Genomic DNA, 16,017 nt, shown 5'->3' on the forward strand with positions numbered 1-16,017 from the left:
AAATCGAGCTGGTAGAAGAAGTGTCTTGTGGATCAGGGAGGATTACTACCACTGAGTCCTTTTTGTGTATAATAGCGGAGAGGGGAAAAAAAAAAAGAATGTAGAGAATTAAGGTCAGCAAAATAATGGAAGAGGTTAACTTTAGAGGAAGGGATGGGAGAGAGGTGAGTCGGGTCGTTTTCACTCTAGGCTACCCTTATCACCCCTAAGAGCACACATACCAGGGCACAGTCCCGGCCATATTCAGTAGTTAGACAGCTAGACAAATCTACTTCATCCCAGAACCAACAGGAAAGGACCCGCCTTTGTCTTCACCCAAGACGTGGCCTGTCCCCACCAAGTCACCCCCATTTCTCCTGCTCCAAGCACTCAGAGCTGTAGCCCCTGGGCTGGGGAACGGTGACAAGATCCAGGAAAAGTAATGTGGCCATATGTCAGCTAGTGGAGCAACTGGTCAACCCACCCTGTCATTCTTCCCAGATCCTTCTCTTCTCTCCTTCCCCTAGAGGAGATGATTCTAGAATCAGTGACTGCTCACTCCGCTGTCTTGGCTGACCATTCCTGGCCTGTACACTCCCCATCCTTGTTGAGCGGGTCTAATTACCACCTTTCCTCAGGCTCCTGTGTCCTCCCTCCCTCCTTCCCTGAGACGCAGTCAACACTGATCCCAACCCCTCCGAGGCACCACATACTGGCAGAAGAAGCAATTAGCACGGATATTTCTGCAAGCTGGAAATTCTCATAATTAAAACTTTGTTTGCAAGATCTCTGGAGTCTAAGCAACCCTAAGGGAAGAAGGATTCTAATATCAGGAAATGAGATCAGTGGGACCAGATGAACTTGGCAATACAGCCCCGAAATGTTACTCCGGGGCCTAATTATCAGATGTAAATATTTTTGTTGATTAAAACATCATGATAAGCAGCTACGTTCCTTAAGAGTGCTTAGTGTGCTCAGAAAGTGTCTGTAAAAGCAGCTGCAGCTACAATCCTCTGCTCAGTCAGAGCTGATGCTAAAATAATCATTTTCCCAGGCCTAGCAAAGGCAGGTCTAATAAAGACATAGCAGCCATGCCTTACAGGAAGGAAGCACTGATTTGACAACACATATGGGTAAGTGAAGAACACCAACTGATGGACAGTGGTTGCCATGGCAACAATGATAAACACTGAATCTTGGAAAAACCAAACAAATCTGCAGCATAACTAGTTTACTAACAAGCTTGGAAACGGACTCTGTCTAAGCCCAGACAACAGCAGTTGTCAAATCCAGCAGAAGTTTCATCTTCGTCTGAAAAAGGCAAAAAGCCTGGCATTGGATAACATCTAGACTCTAGACGTGATATGCCAATTTTTAGTTAGCCAGAAAAAGGACAAACTTGTCCCATGAGTGTGATAGACACCTGTTTCAATAAATGCATACTGACAGACATCCACAAAGAGCAATGCATTATCTTTCCCAAAAGGTGGCTCACACACAGCATTTGCTGTTTCTGAAGCCATACATGTACACATGGACTCTCTCTCTCTCTCCCTCCCTCCTTCCCTCTCTCTCTCTCTCTCTCTCTCTCTCTCTCTGTCTCTCTCTGTCTCTGTCTCTCCCCCTTTCTCTCAAAGTTTATTTTGGAGAAAATAAATGACTTTTTTTTCCAAAAAGAAAAATGCCAACTAGATCAATACCAATGAGCAAATTGTGTGCTGAGCTGAAAAAAATTATAGCTGTTCACCAGCACAAGACTTGTACACACACACACACACACACACACACACACACACACACAGGAATAAACATGGCAGGGAGAAAAACTAGTTGGGTACAATTGAGTGGGCAGCATTAAGAGGGAACAGGACACTTATGAGAGATGAACATGCTCATAATATGTTGTATACATGTATGTAATTATGAAAATCCAAAAAAATACAGCTAATATGCAGTTTGTCAAACACCCCCTCTCTGTAACACACACACACACACACACACACACACACACACACACACACACACTCCACTGCCTTAAAATGCTAAAAGATGTCAGCTGTGATAGCTAATTCTATGAAGAACTGTGCCTGCTCAACCTCTCAGAGATGCTTGTCCACACCAAATATATCATCTCTCCTGCTTCCACTGCCCAGAGAAACAGCATCACATCCTCAACCAGCCATCGAGATCACTCTTCAGTGAGACGCTGCTGGCAAATCCATCACCTTGGCCATGAGAACAAGCCGAGCAACAGACTGATTGTCAGCAAATACAAGGTAAGCCAATTGTCCTCACGTGAAAATAGTCCTGGGGGACATCTGATCTCACATGTGGAAACTATGAGTGTGCATGCACTAGTAGGCACATGTAGGAAATGCCCAGCTCAAAAAGACCTGCTTAAAGGGTTCGGTGAAAACAGCAGACAAAAGAACCAAGGCTGCATTGTGATCCTGGACATCACATGTGAAAAATGCCTCAGGTCAGACCCAAAAGACAGAAACAACCAAACTGGGTGAGTGTCCGGGCTGTAACGCAGTTTGTAGGGTGCTTGCCTGGCACACCCAGAACTCCATAAACCAGGTGTGGCACACCTATAACCCCAGCACTTACAAGATGGAGACATGATCAAGGCCATCCTTGGGCTACACAGCCAACCAGGAGCGAGTCTGGGATACATGAGTGAACATTAGCCAAAAATATTGATTAAAGAATTTTTTAAAGGCTGTAGAGAAGGGGCAAGGACACCAGAAAATATAAAAATTCAATTTCCCCAAGGGAGTTATTGGAGACTAATTCAGACCACGCAGGCAAACAGCCAAATTATTCTTGCAATTTTATTAAAGTTGGCAAAAACAGGAGTGTCTGAGTTAATGGTCAACATAAACCTCATTTCACCTGAAAACCAGCTTGACTCAGTCTGTCTTCAGCCAGCTCATGGGGGCAGTTCATGGACACAGCTCTGCAGCCATGTGAATTTAAGGGAACACACCAAATCCCTGACCCCTTTGCCCCATCAAAAGTATGTGGCTGATTGGCGTAACTGTCTCCATCTGCTATTGCTTTGCCTGCAGCACCTCAGCCCTGAGCGCTCCTTCATGACAAATGCCTAGGCACCACAGTCCTTTCACTATGCTGATCTCAATGGCATCAGCAAACAATGGCGTGCCTGCTGTTTCCCAGGCATCATGCAATGACGATGGCTTCCGGCTAACATGTGTTAACTGTCTGCTGTGCGGCAAAATTGCTTTCTGTCTCATGGTAGAGTCTGGCTAAGATCATGCCTGCTATCATGGACCTGTCTTCCCAGTGAGAGAGGGAAGAAAGGAAAGGAAATGTAAAGCCATGGGAGGCAGCTCGGTGAGTAAATATACGTGTGCAAGACTGATGATATGAGTTCAATCCCTGGAAGTCATAAAAAGCCAGATTCAGGTGCATACAGGTGGAGTCCCACCACTCCTCCTGGGTGGGAACAAAGTGGTAGAAGTGCCCAGAAGCCCTAGGGCCAGCTGCCTTGTAGGACACAGAAGCAGTAAAAGGTAAAACTGCCTCCAACAAGATGGAAGGAGAGAACCAATGCCTGGAAGTTATCATCTGACCTCCATGTGCACATCATGGCATGTGCACAACTGCAGTCACACACATGCAAGCACATACACACATGTATAGCATGCATATAAACACATACACATACCGCATGATGATGATGAAGATGATTTTAAATTGAATGTTGGACTGTGTACTTGTTAGTTTTGTTGACTTGACAAAGAACCTACAGCTATCTGGGGAAAGAACATCAAGTGAGAAAATGTCACCATTAGATTGCCTTGGGCAAGTTTATAAGGCATTTTCTTGACTAGTGACTGAAGTAGGAGGACCTAGCCCACTATAAGAGGTACCACTCCTGGACAGGTAGTTCTGGGTTGTATGAGAAAGCAGATTCAAGAACCCATAGTGAACGAGCCAGTAGGTAGCACCTCCCCATGATCTGTGTCTCAGTTCCTGCCTCCAGGTTCCTGCCTCCAGGTTCCTGCCTCCAGGTTCCTGCCTCCAAGTTCCTGCCTTGAGTTCCCACCTGGTTTCCTTCAGTGGACTATGACCCAGGATTTGTAAGCCAAATAAACCCTCTCCTCCCTAATTTGCTTTCGGTCATGCTACTTCACCACAGCTGGTGAGACCACCCCATTGGGTAAAAGTGCTTGCCACCAAGTCTGACGACCTGCGTTCCATCCTCAGGACCCTCAAGGTAGAAGAGAGAACCGACTCCTACAGGCTGTCCTCCCTAGAAATGTGGCAGGCTCATATTCACCTTCCACCCTCCCCTTCAACACACAATGCATAGATTTAAATGTAATGCATTTTTAAATAATTTTATAAAATGTATTTATTCTGTGTGTTTGGGTATTTTGCCTCTGTGTTTGTCTGTGCCCACATGGATGCTTGGTCGCCAAAGAGGCCAGAAGAGGGCATTGGGTCCCTGGGATTGGAGTTACAGGTAGCTGGGAGCCACCATATTGGAATCAAACCCAGGTTCTCTGAAAGAACAGCTAGTAGCTTTAACCACTGAGGCATCTCTAGGAAGGTTTAAAAAAAAAAAAGAAGATATAAAACATGGCAGGTGCTGATCAGAACATGTTAGGTGGTGATCACAGCTATGAGGAAGAAAACAGGACAAAGAGGCCAGATGGTGACAGTGTGAGATCTGTGGTTTCTGAGCAGGCCTCCTAGGAACATACGACACATTAGATTTGGTACTCTCTGCAGTAAGAGAGAACACACTCAGCTGGCATCTTTATACCTCAGAGAGCATCCAGAACTCTCAGAAGACTGGGACAGAGTTGGATGACTGGGGACAGTTCGAGAAAGCAGGCGTTGGCTTTGGGTTGGGCAGCATCAGGCAGTAGTAGCAGCTCTGTGGTGTCTCTTTAAAAGATGAGGCTGACAGAGGGTGACCATCAGGTGTCAATCCTCCTGCCTCTACCTCCCAAGTGCTGGGGTTACAGGCATGTTGCACCACATCTGGATGCCCATGATTGGATGTCTTGACTGCATGGGAAGGTGGGAGAAAAAAACAACAGTCTCTGGCAGTCAGGGTGACATGTAACCACATCCACAACTTAACGCATTCCTACTTTATTACAAAGAGGTTTCTTTTTGTCCTGATCCACACAAGACAGAGTGGCCCTACAGGAAGTAGGTGTCCTGTGACGTTTCTTATGTTGTGTAGGTGCAAGCCACCGCCAAGCTTGGAACAGTGTGCTGCCTCCTTCATGTCAGGGGGCTGATGCTTTTGCTCACCTCTATTCGCACTCAGCCTCCCAAAGTACACTGTTAGTGTTCTTTTCTTATTGAACCAGGAAACTATGGGCCAAAGAGATGGCCCATTGAGTAAAGATCCTCGCCAGACTAACCTGGACACCTTACTTCCATCCCCAGAAACCAGTGAGGTGGAAAGTGAGATCTGACTCTGCAAAGCTGTCCTCTGACCTCTACACATGGTGCCTCTGCATGCATGTTCCATCCAACCCCACATCACACACAAACACACACATACACATGCACACACCATCATCATCATCACCATCATAATATAAAGATGTATTTGGTGGGAGTGCAAACTTGTACAACCATTTTGGAAATCATTTTGGCAGTCTCTCAGAAAATTGGGAATAGTTCTACCTCAAGACCCAGCTATACCACTCCTGGGCATACCCAAAAGATGTTCCGCCATACCACAAGGACACTTGCTCATTTATGTTCATAGCAGTTTTATTTGGGTTTTTGTTGTTGTTGTTGTTGTTGTTGCTGTTTTTGTTGTTTTGTTTTGTTTTTGTTTTTGTTTCTTAAAGACAGGGTTTCCCTGTGTAGTCTTGGCTGTCCTGGACTCGCTTTGTAGACCAGGCTGGCCTTGAACTCACAGCAACCCACCTGCCTCTGCCTCCCGAGTGCTGGGATTAAAGGTGTGTGCCACCACCGCCCAGCTAGCAGCTTTATTTGTAATAGTCAGGAACTGGAAACAACCTAGATGCCCATCAAGCAAAGAGCGGATAAAGAGTGGTACCCTTACACAATGGAATAGTACTCAACTAGTAAAAATGACATCATGCATCATGCAAATTGCAACCAAATGGACAGAACTAAAATATATCATCCTGAGTGAGGTATCCCAGACCCAGAAAGACACACATGGTATGTACTGACTTATAAGTGTACAGTAGCCATAAAGTACAGGATAACCATGCTACAACCCACAGACCCAAAGAAGCCAAGGAGTGTTCTAGGAAAGATGCTTGAATCTTACTCAGAAGGGGAAATAAAACAGACATCGGTTGTGGATGGAATGAACTTGGGGGAAGAAGGGGAACTGGAGGGATCACGTGTGGGGAGGACGGTGGGAGGGAGGACTGGAATCAGTGTGGGAGGAGTATCTCGGGGACAAGCTGGAAATCTAGGACAATGGAAACTCCCAGGAATCTATGCGGGTGACCCTAGCTAAGCCTCCTAGCAACCAGGGATATGGAACCTCAAAAAGATACTCCCTATAATCAGGCAAGATTTCCAATGGAGGGGCGGGGATACCAACCCAGCCACAAAAACTTCCATCCATAATTGTCCTGCCAGCCAGAGGTTCAGGGATAAAGAGGAAGCAGAAAGTGAGGAGATGGACAACCAAATGACTGGCCCAACTTGAGTCCCATGCCATACGAGCCCACCCCTGACACTATTAATAATAATCTTCTTCTATACTTGCAGACAGGAGGCTAGCATAATTGCCGTTGAGTGGCTTTATACAGCAGTTGATGAAAACAGTTGCAGAGACTCACAGCCAAACATTAGGCAGAGCTCGGGGCATCTTATGGAAGAGTGGGAGGAAGGATTGAAAGAGCCAGAGAGGTCAAGAACACCACAAGAAAACCTGCAGAACCAACTAGCCCACTGGGGCCCAGAGAGTACGCATATGTAACAGATGTACAGCCTGGTCCTCATATGGGATCTCTAACAGCAGGAGCGAGGCTGTCTCTGACTCTGTTGCCTGCCTTGGGATTCCTTTCCCCTAACTGGGATGCTTGTCTGGGTTTCCAGTCCTACTACAACTTGATATGTTAAGGCGGGTTGATATCCATGGGAGGTCTCCCCTTCTCTGAGGAGAAAGGAAGGGGGTCCTAGGAGGAGAGAAGGTAAGAGGGAGGAGCTAAGAGGAGATAGGGGAGGTGTGCCAATCTGGATGTAAAGTAAATAATGAAAATAAAACAAATAAAAATTTAAAGATGTGTTTGGTTAGTAATGTGTATATGTGAGTGTATTGTCTGTGTGCATGTGTACATGTGTTCAGGTGCCTGAGAGGTTAGAAAAGGGTGTTGGGTGCCCTGGAGCTGCAGTTGCAGGCAGTTGTGAGATGCCAAACTTGGGTGATGGGTACTAAACATGGGTCCTCTAGCAACAAGCACCCTTAGTCCCTGAGCCATATCTCCAGCACCAATAATTTTTTTTTTAAATCAGGAAACTAAGTGTTCTGTAGCTATTTCCTTCTAATCAAAACCTTCATTCTTAGAGAGGGCAGAGAGGGAGGCCGTTACGCTTAGAACGTCACCAGAGGAAGAGAACAGCCAACAAATCCTGGAAGGAAGAGTCTCTTCCGGGAAGCTGGCTGCAGGTTGAGCAGAGAGTTCCAGGAAGGCACTTGGGTGAGTCGTCATCACCCAGGCTGGGATGAGTGTGATGCAGCTGCCTTTGAGAGATCCACACCCGACTCCTCTAAGCGACTGCAGTAAAACCATTTATCCACTAAGCTAACACTGGTTGGAATCATTTCTTCGTCATGTGTGCCCTCTGTCTGGACTGCACAGGGTTTTGTTCATGTCTCCCTAGGGAAAGGCACTCAACACAAAGTTCCAGAAAGGATAAGGCCTTGATCTAGAGAAAAGAAAACCAGCAAGCGAATTTGGGGGGACTTTGCCTTCCTGTGCTGGGTCGTTTCACGTCAACTTGACACAAGGCAAAGTCATCTGAGAGGAGGAACCTCACCTCCATAAGATCAGGCTGCAGGCAAGCCTGTAAGGCATCCACTTTAATTAGTGATTGACGTGGGAGGGCCCAACCCATTGTGGGCAGTGCCATCCCTGGGCTGGTGGTCCTGGGTTCTATAAGAAAGCATGCTGAGCAAGCCAATGAGGAGCAAGCATCCCTCCATGGCCCTCTGCGTCAGCTCCCGCCTCCAGGTTCCTTCCCTGCTTGAGTTCCTGTCCTGACTTCCTTCCACGACGGAAGTGTATGGAAATGCAAGCCAAGTAAGCCCTTTCTACTTCCGTTTGCTTTTGGTCATGGTGTTTCATCACAGCAACAGAAACCAAGACACTTCCCCCATCAGCCTCTTTGTGTGATCCACACACAGATCTCCCCAACTCTGCAGGCTCGGAACTCCTTGGCAAAACATCATCCTCAAAGAGGACACAGGGAGGGTCAGATGGTCTATGCAAAGCCTGAGGGAAAATCCACCACCAGTAGACCCTCACTGTCTAACTAAAGGATATGTAATTGTTCAAGAAATTGAGTCACGTGGTCACCGTGAAAGCAAACATATTTATCTCCTAGGAAAGAGGAAATGTTTTCTGCCTTATTTAAATCAAAAGGTTTTTGTTTCCATAACAATACAAACAAATTTATTTGGTCAATAAAGAAGCTAAAGAGCCTATAGCTGGGTGAGAGAGAGAATAAGAGGCGGGACCTCCATCCCAGTCGAGGGAGGGTTCTGAGATAGGAACCACAGAGAGGGGAAAAGAAAGAAGAGGCAGAGAAAGGGTGTGGCCATGAGGACTGACCTGGTGGAGCAGAAGCAGCCCAGGCAGGACCAATATGGCAGGTAGTTCCGGGTATGTGTCTGGGAAGTAGCCAGACTAGCATAGCGGGTTAGACTAGATCAGTATCTGCCCAGCTCTAGTGCCTTAAAGCTTGTTGAGTAAATCCAACAAGGTCTTTGTCTCATTTGGGAGCTAGAACGGGTCATTTTAAAAGTCCTCCCGTCCCCCCCCCCAATTATGCCCCGTATCATAACAAACTCCAGACTCACCAGCAGGTTTTCCGGCTTCAGGTCCCGGTGGACGATCTTCTTGTCATGCATGTGCACCAGGGCTTTACACAAGTCTGTGATCATGACTGCCGCTTCGGCCTCTGGGAACTTTACGCTTTCTATGATGGCATCGAAAAGGTCCCCTCCCTGCACATACTCCATGATCAGGTAGATCTCCACTTCCGTTTCATAGACCTCATGCAGTTTCACTATGTTGGGGTGAGAGAGACTCTGGATAATTAAGATCTCGCTGTCAACTATGTCCTCCTTCCCCTTCAGCTTGGACTTGTCAATTATCTTCATGGCGTAAGCCTGCTTGGAACCTCGGTGCTTGCACTCCTTCACAACGGCAAAGTTCCCGTCCCCAATGACCCGGCCTACGTCATAGTGCTTCTCTACGTCAGCTGAGATGATGCCCACGGGCCGCAGCTTCCGGCCGCTGGGCCGTTCTGACCTGTTGGTCTCTTCCGGCTTCGTCTTAGGCTCCTTTTCTAGCGCCATCCTCCTCCCTCCTAGGCCACCTGGCTTCTTCTCCTCTGCTTCCTTCTCTTCGCCTCGGGTCCTGGGGAGTTGTTGGGGTTCAGCCTGGCGCTCTCTCAGGAGCCAGGCAGCATGCTTATTCCTGCACGGGTGCCTGGTGTCTTTCCTTGCATCCATGGGCCCCTCCTCTACAGCTGGTGGGCCTTCCCCGATGTCCTTGTGGGCTTTGGCTGCTCCCTGAGGGTGACTCTCCTGCCCGTCGGAGCCTCGGTTCTCTTTCTTGTCTGAGTTGTTGCTGGGTCTCCTCAGTTCCTGAGGGGGATTCCTGGGGCTGCTCCGATGGCTGTCACCCTTCCACCCTTCCTCTCCGTCTGTAGACTTGGCCTCAGAAGCCCTCCTCCGGCTCACCAGCTTCTCCGAATCCCACTTCTGACCCCTCCCCAGGTCCAGCTCACTGATCCCCAGGGGGCACCGCTCCCTCTGCAGGCCCAGCTGCAGCTCCCTTTCTCGCTTGCACTTCTCACACCTGACGATCTCCCCGGAGGTCTTTTCGGTCTCTACCCCCAGGTGCACCTCTCCACTCGCGTGAGTCTCCTCCTGAGCAGCTTCCCTGGGTGATGGCAGGCTACCAGGTTCCGGCTCCTGTTGCCCTCGTGCCCACTTCTTCTGCGCCGCCCTCCCCTTGTCTTCCAGGACCAGCTCCGTGGGAGTCTTGCCCTGATGCCTGGTGACTGCCCTGCTCCCCATTACCTCACTACAGTTTCCCACCTCCCCACAGCGGTGACCTCCTTTCAGAAGCTTGCTGGGAAGTCTGCATCTCAGCCTTGGGGAGGGGACTCTGCTGTGCGGGGTCAGGGTCAGGGCCCGGTTCTTAGGATACAGCTCCTCCATAGCCAACTGGATGCTCTTCAGTGTCAGCGGCTCTTTGCCCATAGCTATGAAAGCGTCACCCTCTCTGAAGAAGTCTGACACACTCTTGACCTCCTTGCCCTTGAGGGTGAACAGCTTCCGCACGCGGTCATTCTTACAGCGCGCGAAGCCCAAGGCTTCCGAGATGTCCGCCAGGAGTTGCTCAAACGTCTGCACTGAGCGCCTATTGAGGAGCAGGGTGGCCTTGCGCAGGGGCTGCCCACCCAACTTTACCACCGTCACCACCCTGGGCTTCAGTGGGCTGTGCTCACCACGGACGGCATGAAGGCCACTCTGAGGGCTAAACATGGGCATGACCACACCACGTGGCCCCAGGACTGGTTTCTCCAGAGGGCTCCGTCCCGCCGGCAGCCAGGAGCCTGGCAGCTTTCTCTCGGAGATCTTCGAGCTTATGCATTTCAGAGAATGATCACATGGTCCTCGGTGGCCTGCAACAGGAGAAGGACAAAGGTTAGTCAAAGAGGGTCTAGAGAATTCTTTGGACTTCATCAAACTTAACTGATGAAGGCAATGGACATGTAACTCAATGACAGAGCAGCTGCTGGCCAGCACACGAGAAGACTTGGGTTTCATTTTCCAGCCATATATAGTGTACACATGCACTATATATGTATGTGTATATATGTGTGTGCATATATGTATATATGTATGTATATATATATATGTGTGTGTGTGTGTATGTGTGTTTAAGTATGTGAAATGATGGAGCCTTTAAGCTTTATGTCTTAGCTTCTGTCTCCTATGTGGGAGCCCAGAGTCAACAGAAGGCCGAGGTGGCTCTTTTGGAGGGGCCTCCCCTGTGCCAGGCCACACCCCCAGAAACCGAGAGTTAGAGTCTGGCCTATTAAACATAAGTTAAAGCCCCGAGGATGCAACATGAAGCTAAACATTGCAGATCGTGAAGGGTCTCTGATCTTCCCATCTTCCCCATCCTTTCGCCCAGCTAGATCCTCAACGCCTACAAAGAAGGCGATATGGCAAGACAGCATGGACACAGCAGCTGAGGCAGCCCAGGATTTCCATCCCGGGGTGACCTCTTACTATTTTTATAGACTTGGGCAAAGTTTTTGTGCTTCCATTTTTTAAAAAAAATCTATGACAGTAGGAAAGGTGGCATTTATTGTAGAGTAAGTAGGAAAGTGATTATAGTTCATTTAACAAAATATTGAGAGTTATAAATACTTATCTTACAGTCTTAGTGTTTTTTTGTATTATCCTTCTGGTCAGGTAAGGTACTAGTGTGTGTGCACAGCTTTACCTGGCATCATAAACACTACAGGGCCAATGGCGGGGGGAGGGGGAAATGCTGAAGGTCCAATTGACAGTTTGCATAAAAGGTTGGTGTAAAGAGCTTTAAGATTTTTTAATCCAAGTAGAAAAAACTTCATTCTCTAGAAGATTTTTTTCCTCTCCTGATTTAAAATAATGTACATCTCAGTGTTACAATGTGTGGTTAACAGTTACGATGCACAAAGCCCTGGAGTCTATCCCAGCACCAAAACGAAGAAAGAAAGAAAGAAAGAAAGAAAGAAAGAAAGAAAGAAAGAAAGAAAGAAAGAAAGAAAGAAAAGCTGGGTGTGGTCACACATGCTTGTATCCCCAGCACTGGGGATGCTGAGGCAGGAAAATTGCCGTGAGTCTGAGGCTAGTGCCTGGGCAATACAATGAGTTCCAGGCCAGCCTGGGCCACGTAGTGAGCTCCAGGCCAACTGAGAGATACATAGTGAGACCCTGCCTCAAAAAATGGTGTGATTAGAGAGATGGCTCAGTGGTTAAAAGTGCTGCCCACCCTTGGTACTGGATCCCAGCGTGTCCACAGTGGCTCACAAACATCGTGTTCCAGAGGAGCCAACATCCTTTCCTGGCATCCTCCACCACCAGACATGCATGTAGTATAAACATTTACATGCAGGAAAAAAAACCCATACTCATAAAATAATAATAAGACTTGTTTTAAAAAGTTATAAGCAGGGCACTCTAGGGGCAGGGGGCGGGGGTGTGTGGACCATGAGAGATGGCCCAGTGGTTAAGAGCACAAACTAGTTTTACAGATGTTCTGAGTTCAGTTTCCAGCACGCATGTCAGACAGTTCACAGTCGCCTATAACTCCAACTCCAGGGAATCCAGCTTCTTCTTCTGCCCTCTGCAGGAACCGACACTCACATATGTGCTCTCTCTCTCTCTCTCTCTCTCTCTCTCTCTCTCTCTCTCTCTCTCTCTCTCTCTCTCACACACACACACACACACACACACACACACACACCAAATATTTTAAAATAAGACAAAAATAATTTTTTCCTTTTTTTCTCCTTTATTAATTCTTGTTACATCTCAATGGTTATCCCATCCCTTGTATCCTCCCATTCTTCCCTCCCTCCCATTTTCCCCTTATTCCCCTCCCCTATGACTGTTCCTGAGGGGGATTACCTCCCCCTGTATATGTTCATAAGGTATCAAGTCTCTTCTTGGTAACCTGCTGTCCTTCCTCTGAGTGCCACCAGGTCTCCCCCTCCAGGGGACATGGTCAAAGGTGAGGCACCAGAGTATGTGAGAAAGTAATATCCCACTCTCCACTCTACTGTGGAGAGTGTTCTGTCCATTGGCTAGATCTGGGTAGGGGTTTAAGGTTTACCGCCTGTATCCCTCGACAAAAATAATTTTTAAGTAACTATATTGTTTAAATTTTCAAAGTGATTACCTGAAGCATATTTGAATCAAGCACCAGCCGAGACCCCCACTTGTGCACGGACGGGCGCCGCTTGGCCCACATGTCCACCCAGAATGTGTTTTGTTTTTTTGTTTTTTAATTATAACATACAATCTGTTCTGAGATCATTTCTATCCCCGGCGCATTGTCGATGAGATGACAAAGTAGTAGCTGGCGCTGATCTTCCCACATGCCGTGAATTTATGAGCCCTGACAATCACAGTTACAAGGGATTTATTTATGGACATCTGTTATATTCTCACAACCACTCTGCCCCAGCCGGGGGGGGGGGGGTAGCAGGAACACTGATCTAAACTCCCCGCGTTGTGGACCTGAAGAAGGCTATGGGCAGGGCAGGGGGGTGGGGTGGGGCCGGGAGGTGGGAGGGAGGTGACCATAGATGCATGCACACATGTGCAGGGCTGGTAAAAAGCATAAGAAAATAAGGACCCTTATATATGGGAGGACTTTGATTTAGGGCCAGAGACCACGCCCAGGAAAAGTCAAAAGACAGATCAAATGCAAATATCAGAAGAAAGAGCATCAAGAACGACTGAAGGGCAGGAGCGGAGTTGAAACTTCAGCACTATGTGGGGTTGAAGGCCCCTACTAGAGCGGCCCAGGACCCTGCCATGGAGTGGACAGGCTGTCCATGTGGTCCTGAAGTTACCGCCAGCAAATGCAAAAGTCAAGGCGGAACAGGAAATTCCACTTATTTGGAGAAATGGAGTCTCTACACGCCAGTGTCAAACCAAGAGATGATGCAAGCCTTCCCTGGGGGGAGAGCAGCATTGGAGCGGAGGAAATAGCAAGCTCTGAGGCAGCTGTGAGAAGCTAAATTCCAATGCCTGCCTCCAGAATCCCAAGGGGCCTGGGGAGGGGGGGGTAGCCAGGCAGACAAAGAAACAGCAAACCCATTGGGGTGATGGATATACACAATGGGAGGAAGCTTGGGAAGACCCCAGAGAGAGGTCTCAGATGGCCCATCAGGGTGGTCTCAAGCGGTGCTGTGACACGGGGACCTGGATGGCCTTCACACTGGAGAGCAACTTAAGAAGATGTGAGCCACAATGGGCCCTGCAACCTCAAGAGCCCAAACGTTGGAAGGGTCTTCTGATGGGCAGCCTGACCCAAGGTCCCCAGATTGGGGGGGGGGGCGGCAGGAAAGAAGAGAGTGGACCGTGAGGATAGCTAGACTTGGACATTTTCAGAAGACTCTGCCCAAAGCTTTCCTGGATCCCCGGAAGTGAAGAGAACAAGCTGATGGTACCATATCTCCAAACCAGGAAGACATCTCAGGAGAAGGGCAAATGGAATGGAAAGACAGAACAATTCGGTTCCCAGCACACAGCACCATTTTGTGTTCAGTCCACTGCATAGACCCCCAGATCATTGGAAGCTCCGTGGGCTGAAGGAACACAGAGAACTCAAGTCCTGCCCCTTCCCACCAGCACTGGCCCTACAGAGATATCAATACAGCAAGGACTAGGGAGCTACCATGGTGGGGGAAGTCACAGAAGCAGGAAGGTGAGGAAGCCGGTCACTTTCCATCCGCGATCAGGAAAACAGCAAAACGAAGGCTGGTGTTCAGTTGTCTCTTTTCAGGACTCCAGCCCATGAAACAATGCCACCCACAGTCGCACCAGATCGCCCCATCTCAATTAGCCTGACCTGGGATTCTAGAACCCCGTCAAGCTAGCGATCAAGATCACTGTTTTGAGCACCGAGCATCATCACTGAGCAGATGGACAGAAACTGGAAGGAAAAGAACTTGTGGTCACAGGCATCCATCTTCCACAAGGAAAACCACCAAGAAAAGTGCGTGAAGGCCACCTAGGCAAGAGGGGGCAAACACTTGCTCAGAGTTTGTGAAAACTTCACTTTGTAGCTATAACACTGAACGTAGGGTCGGAAAGCCACCTTTAAATCCTGTGTCTCACTCACTCGCTGTGTGCCTGCAGGTATGTTTTATAATCCCCTCAGAGTTTCAGTTTCTCTGCCTGCCTGTCATCCTGTCGTTTTGGAAGAGAAAGAGTTCACTGAGGAAATGCCTCCATCAGATTTGCCCATAGGCACGGCTAAGTGGCATTTTCCTGGTTGGTGACTAATGTGGGCGGGCCCAAGGCCACTGTGGAAAGTGCCGGATGTATAAGAAAAAGAGCTGAGTGCTAGCCTGAGAGCAAGCCAATAGGCAGCACTCTTCCATGGCCCCTGCCTCGGCTCTTGTTTGAGTTCCTACCCTGACTTCCCTCAAGGATGGACTGTGATTCAGGATATGCAAGCCAAACAAATGCTCTCCTCCCCCAAGTTGCTCTTGGTCATGGTGCGTATCACGGCTGTCGAAAGCGAAGTAGGATGCTGCGAAGCAACCATGTCTCATTCAAGCCAAGGGAGCTGGCAGCCCGCTTAGCCCAGATAGGCTCTCCAGCGGTGCCAGGTTTTCCACATTCTGAGAGAAAATGTGTCCTGCAAACTTGAGCTTCCTCCATATCGAGGTCAAAGAGAAAAGACGCTAAGTCTGATCCAGCCGGACACGTTTGTTGTTCATATAGGAACTGAGAGAGACACTCCAACAAACCTAAGCATACAGGCCTCCTGGAAAGACAACCCAGCTTCCTGCCTGCTGGTTCTAGGATGCTCCAATGCTGGTAGGAACTAGAAGGCCCAGTGCCTGAAGCTGCTTGCTGCAGCACTGTGGCCTGGGATTGGTTTGACTTCAAGACTCAATGCCTATTAGCAGCTGCTGCCATCCAGATGAGGTCACATGACAAGATTCCATGGTGACCAGCTCTGGGAATTACACTAGCCCAGCTTCCTCTTTAATTATTTATCATTACTTGTTATAGTTAGGGGACTA

The 16,017-nt window shown here is 48.4% G+C and overlaps 1 protein-coding gene and 1 long non-coding RNA gene across 3 annotated transcripts in view; one reads left to right on the forward strand and one right to left on the reverse strand.

Moving 5' to 3' along the window:
- DCLK3 (doublecortin like kinase 3) overlaps positions 1-16,017 on the reverse strand; it is a 52,262-nt gene that overhangs the window by 13,758 nt on the left and 22,487 nt on the right. For both annotated transcript variants that reach the window (XM_084754938.1, XM_084754939.1), the window contains exon 2: positions 9,044-10,881. In XM_084754938.1, coding sequence (XP_084611064.1) covers positions 9,044-10,881 — 1,838 coding nt within the window. The remainder of the gene's footprint in view (positions 1-9,043; positions 10,882-16,017) is intronic.
- Positions 10,765-14,017, forward strand: LOC311582160. The gene is made up of 3 exons (XR_014774029.1): positions 10,765-10,903; positions 11,397-11,482; positions 13,639-14,017. It is a non-coding gene; the product is annotated as an uncharacterized lncRNA (long non-coding RNA).

The sequence above is a fragment of the Acomys minous genome, assembly GCF_964271855.1.
Source record: "Acomys minous genome assembly, chromosome: 13".
NCBI lineage: Eukaryota > Metazoa > Chordata > Mammalia > Rodentia > Muridae > Acomys > Acomys minous.